At 36.7% G+C, this 22,692-nt stretch overlaps 1 protein-coding gene across 1 annotated transcript in view; it reads left to right on the top strand.

Moving 5' to 3' along the window:
* Positions 1 to 22,692, top strand: part of L3MBTL4 (L3MBTL histone methyl-lysine binding protein 4) — a 200,766-nt gene that overhangs the window by 10,997 nt on the left and 167,077 nt on the right. Inside the window, exons 2-6 of the mRNA XM_028524588.2 lie at positions 13,324 to 13,428; positions 14,407 to 14,542; positions 16,376 to 16,467; positions 17,938 to 18,092; positions 19,169 to 19,245. Of these exons, the coding sequence (XP_028380389.2) occupies positions 13,324 to 13,428; positions 14,407 to 14,542; positions 16,376 to 16,467; positions 17,938 to 18,092; positions 19,169 to 19,245 (565 nt within the window). The remainder of the gene's footprint in view (positions 1 to 13,323; positions 13,429 to 14,406; positions 14,543 to 16,375; positions 16,468 to 17,937; positions 18,093 to 19,168; positions 19,246 to 22,692) is intronic.

The following is a 22,692-nucleotide window of genomic DNA, read 5'->3' as shown; positions in this document are numbered from 1 at the left end:
TATATGTGAGTTATGTGTGCTGTATGTGAATGTATATTATATATGTGTATATATATAAATAATATATATAATATTCAAGTTCTCCATTATCTTTGTGATTAAAAGGAAAGCCGGAAGGGGTTCTAATATATTCTTGATATAGTTCAGTGTTAGCTCAGGTGAAAATGGTAAAGCTTCTTGAGGGAAAAGCAAGGAAGGAGTTTCATAACCTTTCATGGTTTAGTTTTCCAGTATCTCACAGGGAATAGACTTTTATGACGACAGACTTATGGCAAGAGACCTGGGAGAACACTGAAGCTATAGTAATGCATCAGAAAGTTGGAATTGAAAAGTAAATCAAAATTATAGTTGTTAATGAGCTGTCCATAAAGTCCTTGAAATTATCAGTAGATATTAATGACATTATAAAACTAAAATGATCACATTATGGAAAATTTAGAAAATTTTTCCAAGCCTGAAACCTGGATGTCAACTTAAACTCCCTGCTTTCTTCATCATCAGCATCCAGCCAGTCATCAGATACTGCCTGTTTGACCTCCCGAGTAGCTGTGGAATCCAGTCTCTTCCCTCCAGCCCAGCTCTTCTTGCTCTGCATTGATTGAGGTCCTCATTATCACTTGTCCAGGCCACTGCAACATTGTGTAGTATACCTTTGCAGTGAAGCACACAGACTAGGGTTTAGATTTAAATTCTAGGTTTTAACTGGCTAGCTGTGCAAGGGAGCATGTGTGCCCTCTTCTGAGCCTGTCCCCTCCCATGTGATATGGAGATTGTAACAGTTCCAATACAGGGGATTTTAAGGCTTAAAGAAGTTCAGTTAGATGCTGTACCTGGCACATGAGAAGTTCTCAATTATTGGTAGCTATTGAAAGCCTCCTTAATGGTCTTTCCTATTTCTCGTCTTGCTACCTTTCTAATTAATACTCCACATTGCCAGGAATAAGATGTTTATAAAATCCAAGAATGGTTTTTTCTCCCCTGTGCTTAAAAGCTTTTTCTGGTATTTCATCAACTAAGAATGAACTAAAAGGTCCTTGACGAGATGTACAAGACTTCTCGTGACCTGGGTCCTGCCTGCTTGCCTAGCATTATCATCACTTGATTGTGTGTGTTGATTTTTTGGGGAAAATATAATGTCACTTAAAAATTGAAAGAAGACAGAAGGGTATCAAAATAAGAAGATTTCTCTTTGCAGGTTCCCCTTTCTAGGTGAACTATGCAACAATAATTTGATGTGTATAGTCCCATATCTGTATAAATGTTTATGTAGATATGTGAATAATGGCCATATACATAGTTGTGTTTCACTGGTCTTACACTCATTTTATATTTATCCGTGTATCACAGCTATGGTGCCACCTCAGGAGACCCAGGTCTGTGTCTTTTTTAATAGCTGCATTGTATTCCATTGCCTTGTGTCTATTTTCTCTCCACCTAAAATTATTTTTATATATGCTGTTGTGATAGAAATACAATTCAGATTTTCTCTCCAAAAGGATAGTCATATGTCCTAATGCCATTTATCTTTACTTTTCTGACTGAAAATGTCACCTTTATTTTATACTGAATTCCCATACGTGGAGCTGTGGCATTCTCTATGCCACTGTTTTCAGACTTTCGGCATCTGGGAACCTTTATGGTCACAGAGCACCAATACTCAGACCACCGATTTGAGATTTTTAAAAAACTCACTCTAAACATAAATTACAAAATAAAATATTAAAAATTATGAAGTCTTTGGTTAGTGAGTGGGATAGTATTGTCCCTAACTTTTCATAATAATCTACCATAGAGAGTAATGACCCATATGGTAAAGCCAGACACATTACATAACCTCTTGTGCCCCATTTCATCATCTGTATTTTGTATATAATGACACCTCTTAGAGTTTTTATTATGCTTTAATGAGTTGATACCTGTGAAGTGCTTAGAACAGGATCTGGCTCAGAGTTAGGCACTTCAAAGTGCTTGTTAGATTTTTTGTCATCTTTATAAAGGATAACTCATGCTCAATAACCCTTTCTTCTCCTTCCTTATTCTTCATTTCTCTTGACCAGGAACATTATATATAATTATTTTATGTCATTAGCTATGACAGTAAATGTTTGGTGGTCCTGTAGATAGATCTAGATCATCCTGGATATTCAGATCAAAGATACACTGAGATTCTTTTTGTTTTATCAGTTGCTAAGTCAAGAAACATATCATCATGCTCAAAACTGGGCAGGCTAATTCTGTCCACTTTACAGAGAGCACCAAATGCATTTGTAACTTTCTCTTTGGTTGTATTTGTCATGGGAAAATGTTTCTTCATGTTCCTTTCTACAATAACTGAATTAGTTATAGGCTACCAATAACATGATTTTTTTTATATATATTGAGTGAAGAAAACCACGTGTTGACAAAGTTAAGTTCTCTGTGGTCAAGCTATTTATATCACAATTGACCTACATAAATTAACCTGATATAAATTGTGACATTTAAAAAAATATGTATTTTATTGATTGTGCTATTATAGTTGTCCCATTTTCCCTCCCTTTATTCCCCTCCACCCTGCACTCCCCTTCTCACCAGCATTCCCCCACCTTAGTTCATGTCCATGGGTTGGTCATACACGTAAGTTCTTTGGCTTCTGCATTTCCCATACTATTCTTAACCTCTCCCCTGTCTATTTTGTACCTACCATTTATACTTCATATTCCCTGTACCTTTTCCGCTATCCTCCTCTCTCCCCGTTTCCACTGATAACCCTCCATGGGAGCTCTATTTCTGTGATTCTGTTCCTGTTCTAGTTGTTTGGTTAGTTTGTTTTTGTTTTTGTTTTAGGCTCAGTCGTTGATGGTTTTGAGTTTGTTGTCATTTTATTGTTCATAGTTTTGATCTTCTTTTTCTCAGATAAGTCTCTTTGACATTTCATATTATAAGGGCTTGGTAATGATGAACTCGTTTAGCTTTACCTTATCCCGGAAGCCCTTATATTACTTTTATCTGCCCTTCTATTCTAAATGATAGCTTTGCTGAATAGTGTAGTCTTGGATGTAGGTCCTTGCCTTTCATGACTTGGAATATTTCTTTTCACCCCGCTCTTGCCTGCAACGTTTCTTTTGAGAAATCAGCTGACAGTCTTACGGGAACTCCTTTGTAGGTAACTGTCTCCTTTTCTCTTGCTGCTTTTAAGATTCTCTCCTTATCTTTAGTCTGGGGTAATGTATTTATGATGTGCCTTGGTGTGTTCCTCCTTGGGTCCACCTTGTTTGGGACTCTCTGAGCTTCCTGGACTCCCTAGAAGTCTATTTCCTTTGCCAGATTGGGTAAGTTCTCCTTCATTATTTTTTCAAATAAGTTTTCAATGTCTTGGTCTTCGTTTTTTCCTTCTGGCACCCCTATGATTCAGATGTTGGGACATTTAAAGTTTTCCTGGAAGTCCCTAAGTCTCTCCTCATTTTTTTTTGAATTCTTGTTTCTTCATTCTGTTCTGGTTGAATGTTTCTTTCTTCCTTCTGGTCCACACCATTGGTCTGAGTCTCAGTTTGCTTCCCTTATCTGTTCCCTTTCCCTTTATTTCACTGAGTATAACCTTCACTTTTTCCTCTATTTTGTGGCCATACTCAACCATTTCTGTGACCATCCTGATTACCAGTGTTTTGAACTGTGCATCTGATAGGTTGGCTATCGCTTCATCACTTAGTTCTATTTTTGGAGCTTTGATCTATTCTTTCATTCTGGCCATATTTTTTGCCTTGGTGCACCTGTAACATAGTAAGGGAGGCTTAGGTATTTGCCAGGGTGGGGCAACCCACCTGGCTGCATTGTGGCACTGCATGTGGGGTAGGGGTCCAAGAGGGAACAATGCCACTTGTTCAGCTCTCGGCTGGCTTTCAATCACTTTCCCTGCTACCCACAAGCAAATTTGGCCCTTCTGGTGCTGATTCCCGGGGGATGGGGGACATGGTTTTTTGCACATTCTTAGATCCTGTGGTTCTCTCTAACAAACTCTCCTGTGAGGCTTAGAGTTTCTCTTGTTGCCACAACCCCCATAGAATTTTGACTCAGACATTTTGAGGCTTTATTTCTCCTCACTGGAACCTTGGGTTTTACAGTCTGTCTTGCTCCCCAGTTGTTCCTCCCAGTTTATCTGCACGCAAATATGAGACCATGTGATCTGCCAGCTGCTGCCTTGCTGCATGTCCTCTCCACCCCTGCTGCCTGTTTCCACTCCTCCTGCTGGTCTGGATGAATGTTTCTTTAACTCCTTGGTTGTTGGACTTCCATACAGTTTGATTTTCTGGCACTTTTGGTTATTTTTTGTTTTTAAATTTGTTGTTGTCCTTCTTTTGGTTGTGCAAAGAGGCAATGTGTATCTACCTATGCTTCCATCTTAGTCAGAAGTCCTAAATTGTGACATTGCAACCCTGAAGACACACATTGGGACCATTTGAGATTTGAAAGATGTTATTGAGATAAACCATTAAGAAGGCTACTGAAGTCATGGCAGTGGTTTTTGTTGTTAAAAGAAATTTTGTTTTGAACATTTGCATATCAGATTCTTATGAACATCTTTCCCTTTGACAACCATCACATTAAGGTTTGGAAACAAGAGGTCCATGGTCCTTGCCCAGTCTTTTGCATAGCATAATAAACATACATGTGTTAGTGGTTGTGATTCCATTGCATGCCCAAATTCTTCCTCTTATTTCAATATTGAGTTAAGATAAGGAAAATATTGTTGACTGCCTACTCTTGCCTATGAATAAAACAGAATGTCTATGGGCATTCAGATAGACTCTTCTATGTAGTGTATCAACACTTTTTGTAATGCACATATCTAGTTGATACACTGCTGGGGCTGATGGCTACTATGGGCTATACAATGCACCATTGCTCAGAAATAATTATTACAAGTGTAATCTCTCTGCTCTTAAAATGGGTTCTCAGTGATGAACAGAGTAAAATGTCTCTGAGTAAAAGCAGAGATCTACTGGCACACGCTTATGATGAGTGCCCTTATGCATTGTATTTCATAAAGGAATTTTGGCAATAGCCTGTCTGTTGTCTCTTGGCATGGTGCTTTGATTTTTATATATTTTTTCCTAATGCCTTTATTTATAGATAATAATATGTAATTTGTACCTGCTTTTGCTTTGAGATATACAACTTTGAATAATCCTTCTCTATCATAAGTGACAAATTTATAAATTTCATAGTATAAGCATTATTTTGCACTAAAATTTTGGGGGTAAAAATAAGAAAACAGAACACCTTAACTTCTGTGCTTGAGCCCTTGATGCTTCCTTGGCAATGGCCTTCATTGGCCTTGAGCCTCATTCTGTTCTGCTTGTTTTGTTGCCACATCTGTCTATCTCCTTATGTGGAGAAAATGGTTGTCAGGCTTTCAGAAGACTTGGGTTCTTGGTTATGCTCTGCTGCCACACTGGCTATGTGACCATTAGAAAGTGTCTTTACCTCTCTGGACTCAAGTTTATTTATCTTAAAAGTTTCATTCAGATCTATAAACCTTATGATTTTTAATGACTAAATTTAATGGGCTTCTTGTTTGCTTTAAGTGTGTGATTTCAGTTCTCTTGTTTCATCATAAAATATAATTTTATTAGCACAACTATCAATTATGTTCATAAAATACAAGGTTTTTAGAAAGGAAAAAAGTCATTAAATCTCCTATGAATAAAACATTCGACAGAAAAGAGATGGATGAAAGGCAGTGATATTTCTCACTAAATGTTGCCTTTCAGATATTAAGAATGAATGTTTTGTTTTTTATGTGAACTCTCAAAGAATGGTGTGGCCATTTTAGCCATGTAGTATTCCTTGAAACATTTAAGTCTCCCCGATGTTCAATTGAGAAACCATTATGAAATGCTGACAAGGTAACGTTGATCATTCTAACTCCTAGCTATGAATTATTGCCATTGTTTTGAATTTATCATTTGTATGTGATAAGAAGGTATTGTCTGCTCAGTTTGGTTCCAATTATGCATCAGTTTTGTTAAAACATGAAAAATGTTCTCTCAGTTTCTATAGATTCTTCAACTTTCTTTCAGCATTGTTCATATACTCCCCCTGAGGTCTCTTTTCTCCTTTTGCCTTCTTATCAGTGCTGTGTGTATATGTATATGTGTAGGGTGCTTTTAAAATTAACTGAGAAATTTCAAAGCAGTGAACATAAGATAGTCACACAATACTTGTTAAATACAATCTGCTAGAAAACAGAGTAGATGTGAGAAGAAGGCTGGGAGAGTTAAACACACACATGACATTTATTTTGGTAGAAATAAAATATTCCTGAGAAATCATTCATTCTTGCCATTTCATTTTTGGGTTCTGTTATCTCTTAAGTTTTTCTCTTGGAAGCTTCTAAAATGATCTGTGAATGTAAGAAAGTTTTTATTGACATTTTATAAGACAATTCATAAATATTTTAAAACAATTTCATGTTCTTATAAAAAGGCATGTACTCCAAGTACTATAGAAGAAGGTTGAACAAACTATGGTACCTACCTATAGTGGAGTACAGTGCAGCTGTAAAAAAGAATATGGACAATTGTGACCTGACGTGGAGTGGTTTTTCAGGGGACATTAGGAAGAAATCAGCATGTATATTATGCTACCTTTTCTAAGAAGAAAAGGAAAGTGAAGAAAAAAACACAACTGCTTATTTTTACGTATAGAAACCCAGGGAAGATAAACCAGAAGACAGTGAAGTTGGTTATGCACAAGAGGTGGAGTGAGGTGGATAGGGTATGGATGAGAGAGACACTTCTTTGAGTACCTTTTCATATAGCTTTAACTTCTGGAAGCATGTTAATATTTTGCATATTAAAATATAAAAATAAATCATTAGGAACTGAAAGCAAATTGAAACAAGTGAATTCAACCATATTTCAAATGAATATCATAACTGCACTGAAGAAACACACACAAAAATTAATCCAAATATAACGAGGTCTGTCCAGAAAAAGTCCAGCCATTGTTAATGTAAAGAGAATGGGCTGTGCGACATTGATGTAAACTGGTGTCCAAGGACTGGGATGTACATGTGTGGACAATGATGACTTTACTGTACTAGTCAGTGGGGTGGTAGACAACATTAAGTGAGCATGTGTAGTTGTGTGGCTGTTGCATTAAAAATGACTGAACGTGTAGAGCAATGAATTTGCTTCAGATTTTGCGGTTTGAACATTCCTCTGCAGAAACTATTCAGATGATTTAGAAGGCCACAGCTATGGGCAGCTGCTGATTGGCAGCTTCATCACAACAATGTGCCTGCTCATGCATCATGTCTTGTGAATAGTTCTTAGCGAAACATCAAATCACCCAGGTGACTCAGCCTCACTACAGCCCAGATTTGGCGCCCTGTGACTTCCGATTTTTCCCAAAACAAAAATCACCTTTGAAAGGGAAGAGATTTCAGGTTGTCGATGAGATTCAGGAAAATACGACGGGGCAGCTGATGGTGATTGGGAGAACTGTGTGAGTTCCTAAGGTGCTTACTTTGGAGGGGACTGAGATGTCCTTGTTCTATGTACAGTGTTTCTTACATCTTCTATCTTCTTCAATAAATGCCTCTGTTTTTCATGTTACATGTCTGGATACCTTCTGGACTGACTATTTTATTTATATATATATATACACACACACACACACACATATACATATATACACATATATACACACACATACACTGTATACCTCATCTGTGGATTTCAGAGGAGCCCAGGAGGGAAAATTGGAAAGAAATCTTGAACTCTTTTTGTAGGTGAATTTATTTATTGTAGTAGTGTGGGTAAAACAATTCTGAAGCTAAAATGGACATACTATAGGAGTTAGCACATGAGTAAATGCGTTGACCTTGTCAGAAGGGAAATACAAATATGGATAAAAAAGGCAGAATAAGCCCTTTGGGATGGATTGGAATTAGACAAATATGTTTGAGTTTATGATTTATAAAAATAATACAGATGCATAGATATACATGTGTACTTGTTTATATATGTGTGTATATGTGTGATCTGTATGCAACTGTATAGTGAAAGAGTTGAACAACACTGGACAACACTGTAGTTGTGTGATCAAACTTAACATCACCACTGAGGGGACACATGAACATCATGTGGCTTCAGGTGTGATATCATGAGAAAGGCACATCATCACCCATGTAGTATACTGGCAAAAGAATTCATAACCTGAATCTGATCATGGGGAAACATCAGACAAATACAAAATGAAGAGCTTTTTTTTTTAAAGATTTTATTTATTTATTTTTAGAGAGGGAAGGGAGGGAGGGGGAGAAAGAGAGAGAGAGAAACATCAATGTGCAGTTGCTGGGGGTCACGGCCTGTAACCCAGGCATGTACCCTGGCTGGGAATCGAACCTGCGACACTTTGGTTTGCAGCCCGTGCTCAATCCACTGAGCTATGCCAGCCAGGGCTGAGGAGCTTTCTATTTTAATAAAATAGGGGAGAGGGAAGACTATGTTCTTTAAAAATGTCAATATTATGAAAGTTAAATAAATGCTGTGGAAAATGTTCCAGATTAAGGAAGACTAAAGAGACATGTCAACTAAATTTAATATTGACCCTAACCCTGGCTGGTATGGCTCAGTGGATTGAGTGCTGGCCTGCGAAGCAAGGGGTTGCTGGTTTGATTCCCAGTCAGCACACATGCCTGGGTTGTGGGGGGTGTGTTAGAGGCAACAACACATCGATGTTTCTCTCCATCTCTTTCTCCCTTCCCTCTAAAAAAGAATAAATAAAATCTTAAAAAACAGACTGAATCCTATTTTGAATGGGGAAAAGTGTTATACAGTTCATTGTTGGGTAGATCAGAAGAACTGGACTATGAAGAGAAGATTAGTTAAAAGTGTTGCATATGTGTTCAATTTACAGAGGCTGATAAATAGCTATTTTTATGTAAGAGAATGGTTTTTTAAAATATTTTATTTATTTTTAGAGAGGGGAAGGGAGGGAGAAAGAGAGAGAAATATCAATGTGTGGTTGCTTCTCACATGGCCCCTACTGGGGACCTGGCCTGCAACCCAGGCATGTGCCCTAACTGGGAATTGAACCAACGACCCTTTGCTTTGTAGTCCGTGCTCAATCCACTGATCTACACCAGCAAGGGCATAAGAGAATGTTTTTATTCTTAGGGAATATCTGCTCTTATTGAAAAATATTTAGCATTTAGGGATAAAGGACTCCTGAATGATTCAGAAAAAGTCATATGTACATATGTATGTACATATGTATTTCTAAATACATACAGACAGGAGAGCAAGGGAGCAAATGGAAATGATAAAGCAAATGAGGTGGAATGTTAATAATAAATTGAGGCAAAGGCTGTAAGTATTCTCATTACTGTTTTCTTTTTGCAACTTAAATTTGACATTTTGAAATGAAAAGTTTCTCAAAAGAATAAATTTCACTTTAAAAATAGGCATTCATATGTTAAGCATTAACAAATAGTAATACCATTAGTGATTAAAAAGCAGCTCTTGAATTAGATTTTAATAATCACTTTTCATTAGTATACTTATAAGTTCATTTGCAGTGAAGAATCAGTTGACTAGTAGTGCTGAATGTGCTTGAAACTGTCTGCTCAAAACTAATAGTTCAGCAAGGCTGTGGGAAATAAGATCAGTATTAAAATAATAATGTGTGGGGACAAATTAGCCTGTTATTAGATTTCATATAAAATGGCAATAAGCATTAAAAGGTACACAGAAATAAACATGACAAAGCATTTTTGTAGTTTATGTAAAAATTAAAAAAACATCTTGGACACATAAAAATGATTTGATTAAATGGAGAGGGAACAAGTTGCTGAACTATAAAACTCAGTATGGTGAAGATTGCTCTCTAGATAGATTCATTATAAGCAAATAGGCCCAGTGAACAGAATAAAGGGGTCAAAAATAGGCCCACAAATATGTATTAGAGATAACTTTGCAGATAATGAATTATTAAAAATTTTTTTTCAATATTTGGTTTTCCATATGAAAAAAAATAGGCTCCTACCTCACTCCATAGAAAAAGTTTGTTCCAGTTGCATTATAGATTTAAATATGAAGAACAAAATTTTAAAAGCATTAGGAAAATATCTAACTTCAGGTTTGTAGGGGATTTAATAGGCTAGATGTACACACTGTATAGGAAATAACTGATGTATTTACTACAGTAAAATTTAAAATAAATGTCTACATCAAGGTCATCAGAGACAAAGTGAAGAGCCAAGTCACAGACTAGGGATAGGTAATCATTATAATCAACAAAGAGTTGTTTCAAGAATACAGGAACAGCTCCTTCAAATCCTTAATAAAAAATGAGCAAAAAGAAAATGAGTTCAGCCCTGGCTAGTGTGGCTCAGAAGATTGAGTGCAGGTCTATGAACCAAAGGGTCATCAGTTTGATTCCCAGTCAGGGCACATGCCTGGGTTGCGGTCCAGGTCCCCAGTGGGGGGTGCATGAGAGGCAACTACACATTGATGTTTCTCTCCTTCTCTTTCCCCTCCCAATTGTCTAAATATAAATAAAATCTTTTTAAAAAAGAATAAATGGGTTCACAGGGCATAAAGATTTGTATATGAACTATTTCAAACACAGCACATAAAAATGATCAAACCATCTTTTGGGGTTAAATATATAAGAGCATCCTTCTGTTGGATTGGCCTAAAAGTTTGTTTGTTTTTTTCTTAAGATGACTATAGTTGCACTTTACTTCATTTTGATTTACTTCAAATCAATTTTGTTAGATTATATTGTGACAGCTGTCATATCAGAGTGCATTTTTAAAAAACCTTATCAAAATTGGTGAATTTTTGTGTAGCCATTTTAATATTGATGATGAAAGAAAATACACATTTTTTGCACACCATGCTTTATTATTTAAAAAAGGTAAAAATGCAATTGAAACACCAGAAAAGACTGTGCAGTGTATGCAGAAGGTGCTATGACTGATGGAATGTGTCAAAAGTGGTTTGTGAAGTTTTGTGCTGGAGATTTCTTGTTGGATGATGTTCCGTGGTCGGGTAGACCTGTTGAAGTCAATAGTGATGAAATTGAGACATTAATTGAGAACAATCAACATTATACCATGCAGGATATGGCCTATATACTCAAAATATCCAAATCAATAAAGTTATTGGTGACAATGAAAAATGTGTCTTTTTTAAAAATATATTTTATTGATTATGCTATTACAGTTATTCCATTAACCCCCTTCATTCCCCTCCACCCTTCATACCCTCTTCCACCCCCATCCCCCCCTTTAATTCATGTCCATGTGTCATAAGTTCTTTAGCTTCTATATTTTTCATACTGCTCTTGCCCTCCGCCATCTATTTTCTACCTACCATCTATGCTACTTATTCTCCATACCTTTTCCCCCCTCTCCTCCTCCCACTCCCCTGTTGCTAACCCTCTATGTGATCTCCCTTTTTGTAGTTCTGTTCCTGTTCTAGTTGTTTGCTTAGTTCGCTTTTGTTTTTGTTTTAGGTGTGGTTAATAATTGTGAGTTTGCTGTCATTTTACTATACATGCTTTTTATTTTCTTTTTCTTAGATAAGTCCCTTTAACATTGCATAGAATAAGAGCTTGGTGATGATGAACTTCTTTAACTTGACCTTATCTGAGAAGCACTTTATCTGCCCTTCCATTGTAAATGAATGTTTTGCTGGATAGAGCAATCTGGGATGTAGGTCCTTGCCTTTGATGACTTGGAATACTTCTTTCCAGCCCCTCCTTGCCTGCCAGGTCTCTTTTGAGAAATCAACTGACAGTCTGATGGGAACGCCTTTGTAGGTTACTATCTCCTTTTCTCTTGCCGCTTTTAAGATTCTCTCCTTCATTTTTACTTTGGTTAATGTAATGATGATGTGCCTTGGTGTGCTCCTCCTTGGGTCCAACTTCTTTGGGGCTCTCTGAGCTTGCTAGACTTCCTGGAAGTCTGTTTTCTTTGCCAGAATGGGGAAGTTCTCCTTTATTATTTGTTCAAATAACTTTTCCACTTGTTGCTCTTCCTCTTCCCCTTCTAGTCCCCCTGTAATGTGGATGTTGGAATGTTTAAAGATGTCCTGGAGGTTCCTAAGCCTCTCCTCATTTTTTTGAATTCTTGTTTCTTCATTCTTTTCTGTTTGGTTGTTTCTTTGTTCCTTCTGGTCCATTCCATTGATTTGAGGCCCAGTTTCCTTCCCATCACTATTGGTTCCCTGTGCATTTTCCTTCATTTCACTTAGTCTTAGTCTTAGTCTTCATTTGTTCATCTAATTCGCAACCAAATTCAAGCAATTCTGTGAGCATCCTGATCACCAGTGCTTTGAACTGTGCATCTGATAGGTTGGCTATCTGTTGGTCACTTAGTTGTATTTGCTGTGGAGCTTTGATCTGTTGTTCTGTTTGAGCCTGTTTTTTTCTTGTCACGCACCTGTTACCAATGTGGGGCAGAGCCTTACCTGTTCACCAGGGCAGGTTAACCCAGTCGCTGGGTTGTGATGCTGTATGTGGGGGCGGGGTCCGAGAGGGAACAATGGTGCTTTCTCCACTCTCTGTCAGACTTCAGTCCCTTCCACCACTTCCCCCAAGCAGACTGGGCCTTTCTGGTGCTAATTCCCATGTGGGCGGGCTTGTGCATGTTCTAGGACCCCATGGGTCTCTCCTGTGAGGCTGGGAGTCTCTCCCTGCGCCTCAACACCCACAGGTATTTTTGATCAGTGTCCCAAGGCTCTATTTCCCAGATCTGGGACCCTGCGTTGCACTCAGTGCCTTCACAATAGCTGCCTTGCTGGGTCTGCCAGTTGCCACCCTGTGCCTGGGGTCTGCCAGCCACCGCCTGTGTGCCCAGGGTCCGCCCGCTGTGGTCCTGTGTGCCTGGGATGCCTTATGCACCTGGTCCCACAGCTCTCTGTGCCTCGACCCCTCTCCACCTGGCTGCCCAACTCCCGACTCCACCCCTCCTACTGGTCTGGATGAACGTGTCTATTTTTAATTCCTTGGTTGTCCGACTTCCATACAGTTCAATTTTCTGTCAGTTCTGGTTGTTATTCTGCTTCTAAATTGTTGGTGTCCCTATCTTGGTTGTGCGAGGAGGCACAGTATGTCTTTTTATGCCTCCATCTTAGCCGGAAGTCAAAAAATGTGTCTTTTATTAAAAAAAAAACTAAGTGGACATTTTGGCCAACCCAGTATCTTTAGCTATATTACTGAGCTTTCAAAGTACAGTGGTAAGTTTTTGATTGTATAGCCACGCCAAGTGCTTTAGTATTAACTTGTGAATATATTTCAGTGGCTAATGTTATATCATGGCTTTTTTAGGACCAGTCCTTTCCAGAGTATGAAAATGGTTTTCAGGTTGGAATGAGATTAGAAGGCATTGACCCCCGACACCCAGCTGTATTTTGTGTGCTTTCTGTAGCTGAGGTAAGAGTTGGTGTTATTGTTTTGTGCTAATTGCAGAGTGAAGTGACAGAAGAGAATTTTCTAGAGAATAATAAATTGAGTACTTTCTGTTCTAGACAAGTTCCAGTACATTATAGATTTATTTTAGTCAATGATGGGTAAAATATGTTTCTTAATGATTTTTTCCTTCTGAAGATTAGCTTTTTAATAAGTTTTTCATCCCTAGCAGATACTCTTGATTTAATTGGTAAATAGTTTTCACCTGAGGTTGATAATAATCAGTGAATCTCACATTGTTGCTTTTATCTGTTAAAGATGTAATTATTGAAGTTTTAGCTGAACTAATTAGAAATGCATATGAAAAATATCCATGCATATGGAATATATATTTACATAAATAAATGCATTTTGAAAATTATGTAGCATGAAGAGCCATTGAGGAAAGTAAATGGCTTATAAAATGTGAGATTTACTAAGTGTTTTATATTATTAAGTTGATAAAAGATATGTATATTTTTAATAACACCAAACATAGAAAACAGTATTCATTTGCTGATTGGTTATGGCTATTAAATTTATATAGCATGTCTAGAGGATGCATTTCTCAGACTGTTTTATTATTTCCTTTTTTGAGTATGCTGGGTTTATATGTTGCAGTTGAAATAAGTCCATGCCTATTTGAGTTTTGCTTTGTACGTTAGCTAGATGGGGTTTCTGAAAGAAATATTTGACAGATTTGAGTTAATAAATAAACTCATTGAGTAATGGACAGGTAAATTGACCTCAGATTCCTAGACTGAGGGAAAAAGTAATTATTTTTGCAGAAAAAAATCTAGTGTATTTTGTCAGCATTTTGTCTTATTTAGATGTCATCTATAAATAGATGGAAAGATTGGTTCATATATGTTGATGGCACTGACAGAATATTTGAATATGTTGTTAATTTGTATACTTCAAACACATGACACAGTGAACAACTGCAAACATTTCATTTTGTAGGTGTGTGGTTACCGTCTAAGGCTTCATTTTGATGGTTATTTAAGCTGCTACGATTTTTGGACCAATGCTGGTTCCCCTGACCTTCATCCCATAGGGTGGTGTGAAAAGACCAAACATGAATTGCACATCCCTAAGGGTAAGCCAGGATGGAGAGAGAGTGAGTTCTTATTTCAGTTTTATTTTAACATTTCTGTGTCATAATTACACAAGAGCCTGATGTGGTTTAATTTCCAAAATGAAAGTTTGATCCTCAAAAAAGAGTAAGTCTGTAAGGATACCATTCTTAGAAATAAATGTCTTTAAAAGAAAAACATCGATGACTATTTGAGTCAGATATTCTGATAAGGCAACTAGGGCAGAAATAAAATCTTGTGAGGGTATTTCATTTTACATCAAGTTTATTACAACGTATAAGAAATGAAGAAACTAATGTTTAAATCACGATTGAAATGAGATATCTCAGTCATTGGTGCTGGACAATTAGGAAGCTTGATTTGCTGTCATTGTTCCAGCAGAACTCATGGAGAACACAGAGATAAGAAACAGAAACCCATTTCCGTGTTTTAATGGGAAATAAAAATCTCCTCTGTGTCTTTTGTTTTGTGTTAGAGGAATGTGGGTGTGGCAAATGGGACTGAAGCCCTTTTTATTTGTTGTGTGCTAGTGTGGTGAGAATTGACCAGTTGAGATGACAGTGGGCCCATTTCTTTGCTTAGCAAAGTTCTGTGTAAGATCTCCTGGTTGGATGTTAGATGATTTGATGGCCATGGAAACTTCTGGGGTCAGTATATAGTCATTTATTCTTAGTAACCAACTCAAGGTATGCTTTGGGATCTGTCCCTGAGACTAATGACAGAGTCCCTTAAGATTGCTGGATTTCATGGAAGCTGGTAGCACACCACAGACTCATTCATTTGGCAGGTATTTATGGAGCCCTTTTTCTGTGCAGGCACTGGGGTTATAGCACTGAATAAAACAAACCATATATCTGTCTTCATGGGGCTTTCATTCTAAAGGAGAGAAGGACAGTAAACAAAGAGAGAGCGTTAGTGTCAGGCAGTGGCAGAGTGGGAGGACTGAATCACAGGGACACTCTGACTCAGCATGGAGGAGAGAGCCTGAGAAGGTGACATCTGGTAAATTCATGGGTGGAATGAGGGAGGAATCAGTGTGGCTTCCTGGGTAAGAGCACTTGTCAGAGAGAAAAGCAAGAGTAAATGTGCTAGGGCCAGAGTGTGCTTGGTGCAGTTGAGTAATCACAAGGAATGAATGTGGCTACAACAGAAGCAAAGGTGAGAAGATAGGAGATGAAATTAGAGATGCAGCCATGGCTTTGAAGGTTGTGCAAGGAGTTGACTTTTATTCTTATATTAATATAACACCGACAGAAAATATTTACTGAGCCACTTTTAATTGGGCCAGCACCCAGTGAGCCACTTTTAGGGCACATGGATGGCAGGATAATGCATTTTTTTTTTATGGGAAACCTGTAAAACTATGGCTCAGAAAGCTGGAGCTGCCAAATGGCCTTTGGATTGTGAAGGTGTTTCTGTAATTTACTCCAGATGTCTGGTGCCTGGACTGTTGCACCATCAGGGCCTCTGATGGTCTTGGTGACGTGGCTTCTTCAGGAGTGATGACAAACTCAGGGCTTTTGTCTCCTTCCTCTGACCATTTTGGAAGGTCTCAATGGGATATGAGACACCTATTAAGTTACCAGATACCAATTCCATATCTTAATACATTTTTTAAATTTGTAAGGAGTAATATGCCTGGTGGGCAATCACACTCAGCAATCTTGAAGTTCATACATTGGGAAACATTGAAAGAAGCTAGAGATTTTAATTTAAATCTTTTGTGGTCTGCTAAAGGACATTTAATTTATGGCAGAAGACTGAATAAGAATTATATATTTAGTATGCACATGGTTACATCTTGTGGTTATCTTGAGTAATCCATACTTTTTTAGGTTATAGAAAAGATAAATTTGTTTGGATGAATTATTTGAAGGCCTACAAATTGCAAAATGCTCCCAAGAAATTATTCAGGAACAGAAGTTCTGTAAGTATTTTCTTCCTCAATATAAACTAGATTTTTCCTTGAGCTTAAATTTTTAAAAATTCACTGTATATTCTGTTGTATTTTAATCTTTTAAGAATTCTCAGCTTCTGGTTGACTTTTCTCACTTAATATATCAGTTTCTTATGGGCATACTTTTTCCCCTTTAAAAATATAATTAAAAGTGTTATTAGATAAAGAGAGTAGAAAAATACATATTTCAAACTGACTAAAATTTAAAATGCCTTTTAGAAATGTTTTTTTTCTTTGTGCTTCTGGTGAGTTAGTCATTTAAACTTAGTTTTGGTGTTTGAGTAAATACCCCAGGTGGACTTGAATGTACCCAGTCTAGTTGGATTTATGTGTAATGACAAAGAGGGTGACATTTCATGTAGATTCAAGGGGTATATGAGAATTTGGGTAGAGCACACTTATGCCATCTGTGTCCCCAGCAACCTAACAAGTCTTAAAGAGAGAAGGAAGATAAATAGCAGCTTTGGCCTCCTTTTGGCCCGCAGGCCCAGCAGGGAGGCCACACATCACTGAAACGGTCAGGGAAGCCTGGAGTCACGTGTCAGCCTTGCCGCTGTGGGCTCTGTCCCCCTGTGGGACACTCATCCAACTTTTCTGGCTTCAGTGTCCTGATCTTGAAATCACTGTTATATAGCTTCTGTCTGTGGTTCATAGAATTGTATTAAGGAAAGAAGTGTGAAACCACCTTGAAAAAAGTAATGTGTTAAAGGAAATCAAACAATCAGAGTTCCGCATCGATAGTAAAGAAGAAAACCTCTGGTAGTCCCCAGATGCTGTATGTATACTTTCTAAATCCCACCACTGGCTAATTATACCTTTAGGAAAGTGGGGCTTTGTCATTGTAATATTATTGTAAATCATAGTCCTTAGTATTTTTAATACTAAAATTATGTATATATAATAAAAAAGCATTTGGATTTTTTCAATTGTAATTTTATTTGTGATTAGTGTGTGTGTTCTTTAAATATAGAAAAACCACTATTTTCATATCTGATGAAAGTTATTTTGGTGCTAAAGAGCATATCTTTATTACTTTTCCAAAATAGTGGTATATGGAAACTATTCAAAATCATATCAGGAGCAGAAGAAATTATTTGATACTACTGTATTCAGTAAACATCATAATTTAAAATTAATACACATTATTCTAAAAACTGAAGACGAGGGAAAGTGACAACGATAAGGCGGGTAAAGCCTACCTGCATAAAGAAAGAGAAAAGCCAAATGTAAAAACTTATTTCTCCATCTTTGTTCTGAATGTAAACTTCCTAATGGTTTGTGGGAATATTTTTACTGGCATTTGCTGGCTTCATTCAGTATGATAAGTGTTGATACCCGACAGACTTTTCTGATGCTAAACGTCATAGAAGTTTGGACAGTAGCTCAGTCCTGTTTGGTGTCCTGTTTCTTTTTGTGCCTCTTCCTCTGGTGCTGTGTTAGAATGGGCCAGTGCCTAAAGAATTTCAGGTTGGAATGAAGCTGGAGGCCGTCGACAGGAAGAACCCTTCCCTGGTGTGTGTGGCAACCATAGCAGATATTGTTGAAGATCGCTTACTAGTGCATTTTGACAATTGGGATGATAGTTACGATTACTGGTGAGACACCATTGTGCGTTTTATTTTTGTGTGTTCATGTTCAGTGTTAAGAATTTGTTTTCATTCTAGTACTATTGCTGTTCTTTTCTTCTTAAAGGTATAAACAACAGGAATTTAGTGGCTGACTTTTTACTACTTTCTCTAATTAAAGAGCCCAAGAAACATTTTCTTCATTTCATGGGTGGTTACCTAATAAGAACTCATCTGAAATAATATGACTAGTTCAGGGCACTTCACTGCATTTTGTCTAGTACGTAAGGGAAGCATTTTTTTTTCATGATGAGGAGTTAAGAACTTGCAGTATTTTTTTTCCTGAAAAATGTTAAACTTACCCTGTCATATTTTTAAAAGGTAGAATTCAGGGAGAATGGAGTGAATTATTTGAAAACCTGTGGGGAGCAGAGAAAATGCATGCAACGATGCCATTAAACTAACATTGCATGAGTTAAAAGGGTTTTCTGGGCAAAACCCTGAAATAGGTAAGAGGGAATGGCACAAATAATTTTAGTAGCATTTCTTCATAGCATGTCCTAAATAACCTGCAGGTCCCTGCCTGAGGCTGTGGTTCTTCATGTACATGAAGGGTACCCTGTTTTTGCCTTTGAACTAAGAAGCAGAGCAAAGATCATTTGTTGTATGTGCCTTAAGTAGAATAGTGTGAATGAATTCTTTGAAAAGGAGATGGAAGAAATGTGAAGCCATGTGGAGTCTGACTGGGCTGTCCTGTTAAAATTTGGACTGGCTGATTGATATTTCCCTTGCTCTTAGCAAGAAGTTGTAGAAGACTATTAAAATGTTCACTCTTTGGGGATAGTACTGGCATTTCAGGTTATAGTAAACAACTTTTTATTTTATACTTTTAAATTTCAAGAAGGTTATGTAAAAGAAGTTTGGTCACTCAGCTTATAAAATATAATACTAAAAATCACTTCTAATTATCTTAGCTATAAAATAACATTTTGACTATGAAATAATATTTTCCATGGTATCTCTTAATATCCAGAATGTTCATTACTATTGAATTCTTTCTCTGTCCTTAAGTAATATGGGATCTAAGTAGAATGCTGTTTTTCCAGGTGTGGTGTAAATAGTCCTTATATCCAGCCAGTTGGATGGTGTCAGAAGAATGGAAGAACTCTGATAACTCCCCAAGGTGAGTGGACTGGCTGGGTGTTGTTTGAAGTCATCCTGAGTGAGTGGCAATGGCCATTCATGTTTTCATTTATATAAACTACACTTCAATACAAAGTGTATGATAAAACACTATGCAAGGTTCTGTTGACCACCAAGTAATGCAAATATCTGAAATCTGCACATCCTTCCCCACAATGAAAATGAACTGTGTTTATAAAGATGAGTTAGGCAGTCATTTAAGAAAGTTGCTAAAAAAATTTTTATCTGATGAAATGAGTACCATTGCTGTGGATCAACATTTAAAACAAGCTATTTCTAGTTACATAATTTATGTCTTAACTTATGTTAATTCATTAATTGAATCATAGATTATTAAATGTACTTAGCATTGGAGTTGAATATAAGAAATCTAGAAATCTAAGAAGTGAGAATTAAAAATGCATGTCCAGACTTGCCAGGTACATTCACCAAGCCAACTTAATGACTCAACTAATCACTACAGCAGGCACTCTTTCTACTTATGTTTTTTCTCATTACAGAAATATTAAGAAACATTCTCCAGAGATTTGCTGTATCAAATCCATCATTCTTATATTAAAAATATAGGGATGACATTGGTTAATAAAATATATAGGTTTCAAATAAACAGTTCTAAAGTATATCATCTATATATTGTGCTGTGTGTTCACTACCAGAAGTCAAATCTTTCTCCATTACCATATACTTGACCACCTTTACCTTTTACTACCTACCCGCTTCCCTCTGGTAACCACTACACTGCTGTCTGTGTCCATGAGTTTCCATTTGTCTGTCCTGCTTGTTCATCTGTTGCTTCCAGTTTTACATCCCACCTATGAGTGAAATATGGCTCCTCACCCCCTCCATCTGACCTTCCTTGCTCAGCATGATATTCCCAAGATGCATCCATGTTTTTAGTTTAAAAATGAATGAGCTGTAGTGCCTGTGTAATCTTAGCATTTTAAAGCTAGTGTTCTAGGAGAAACCTATTTACTTTTAATAAAAAAATGTATAGAAGGAAAGGTAGAGTAAGGAATATGCCATTCTAGAATGGAGAAGATGCTTATCTTTAATTTGAATGATTCTAGAATTTTGTTGTTTTAAAATCCTTTTTCCCCTTAAATATAGGAAAAGATTAGGATTTCTCATCAATTCCTTGAATCCAGTGAAAAAAGTTCCAAGAATTAAAGGCAGCCAAGTCAAACAAAACAAAGCAAACAAAACCCACAGCCTATTAAAAAATATTCAGTTAGTCTTGAAAGGTTTTATAAAATATATATTATCTTCTCAAACTCTGATTTTGATGCACAGATAGCTTTACAGTTGTTTGTTTTGTTTTTTGGTAAAACTGACTAAAGCTAATTTTAATGTTCTTTAAGATGAGGTGAAATGTTCATCAGATCTCAGAATATGTGGTTTGACTTGGGTTGCCTGGAGATACCACACCCACTCTTCCATTGTCCTCTGGAGAAATAACTTCTCTGATGCTTGTAGCTCGTTCTCACCAGACTTCAGTATTTAAATCCCGGACACCTGCCTTGGTGCTGTGTGAGTCTAGGAATAGTCTGTGCAGCACATTAAGAATTAAAGGTCCAGACTGAAAGGAACAAACCCCCCACACCCCAGGTGAGGCTGAAGATTAAGGCCCTGATTGTATGTGAATAGGAGACTATATATTTCCTAAAGTCAACAAGGTAACAACAGAATTCAATCCAGTCTTGCAGTTTCTATTGTAGAATGAAGTGCTTATTTAAATACTGTCTCCGTGCTGAAATCTGAGTGATGGCTTTAACCAGAGACTAATTTAGTGATGGAAATTCTTCACTGCAGGATCAAATTATCTTCTCTAAGAGTTCTTAAAATTCTGAAGGGGTTTTGTTCTGACATACAATGTTTAAATTGGAATCTTATAATTAACCTACCTCTAAACCTCCCATGCTTGTTAGTATTCCTTTTACTAATTAGAGTATTTTTATACACTAAGATATGGCCTCCCCAGCTCTACTTCATATAAGTACTTTGTTTCTTTGTAGTAAATTCCTCATCCATTTTTTTATTGAGATATAATTCACCTACTATAATTTTCACCATTTTAGTGTACATTTAGTGTGAATTGTTTAGTGTGAATTCAGTGGTTATTGGTATATTCACAGGGCTTTACAACCAATACATCTATAGCCAGAGATTTTCTTCACCCCCAAAAGAATAACCCCCAATACTCAACAGCAGTCACTCATTCTCTTCCCCTTCGTGGACCTAGGCCACTATTAATCTGCTTTATGTAGATTGGACTTGACTCTTCCAGATGCTTCATGTAAATGGAATCATAGCCTGGTGTCTTTCACTTAGCTTAATGTTTTCAGGGTTCATGTTGTAGGGTGTATCACTACTACATTCCTTTTTATTTATGTAGAATATTCCATTGCATGGGTTATACTGTATTTTGTTTATGCATTATTAGTTAAAGGGCATTTGGTTTGTTTTCACCTTTTGACTATTATGAATAATGCTGCTATGAACTTTTATGTACAATTTTATGCGTGAACATGAGTTTTTATTTCTCTTGGATATAATGCTAGAATTGCCAGTCATAAAGTAACTATGTTTGAGGAATTGGAAAACTATATTCTAAAGTAATTACACATTTTACATTTCCACTAGTAATGTATGAGAATTCAAGTTTCTCTACATCCTTACCCACATGTTATTGTTTGTGTTTTTAATTACAGTCATCCCACTGGGTGTGAAATGGTATCTCATTATGATTTTGATTTGTATTTCTCCAATGATTAATGATGTTGAGCATTTTCCATGTGGTTATTGCCCATTTGTGTATCTTCTTTCAAAAAATATCCATTCAAGTCATTTGCCCATTTTTTAGCTATATTCTTTGTCTTTTTATTATTGAGTTGTAAAAGTTCTTGTATGGACATTAGACCTTGTTGTCATTTCAGTTTCTTGACAATTTGTTTTAAAGCACAAAAGTATTTAATTTTGATAAAGTTCAACTTACCAATTTTTTCTTTTTTCTCTTTTGTACTTTTGGTATCTAATCAAAAGTCACAGAGACTTGATGCTAAAGACTTTACTTTCCCTGTTGACTGGTTTTGTAAAATTTATCACAAGTCAGTTAACTACAAATGCATGAATTTATTTCTGAATTCTCAGTTCTATTCCATAGGTCTGTGTGTCTATTCATATACCAGTACTGTAATATCTTGATTGCTGTAGTCTTATAGTAAATATTGAAAATGGAAAGTGTGAGTCCCCCAGATCTTTTTTTCTTGATTGTTTTGACTATCTTGAGTCCCTCTCATTTCCATATAAATTTTAGAATTAACTTGCCAATTTCTGCCCCTAAAAAGCCAACTGGGCCTTTGATAGGGATGGCACTGAATCAAAGATCAATTTGGAGAGCATTGCCATCTGAAAAATTGTAAATTTCCTA

The sequence above is a fragment of the Phyllostomus discolor genome, chromosome 9 (genome assembly GCF_004126475.2).
Source record: "Phyllostomus discolor isolate MPI-MPIP mPhyDis1 chromosome 9, mPhyDis1.pri.v3, whole genome shotgun sequence".
NCBI lineage: Eukaryota > Metazoa > Chordata > Mammalia > Chiroptera > Phyllostomidae > Phyllostomus > Phyllostomus discolor.
This window is presented reverse-complemented; position numbering and strand designations above follow the sequence as displayed.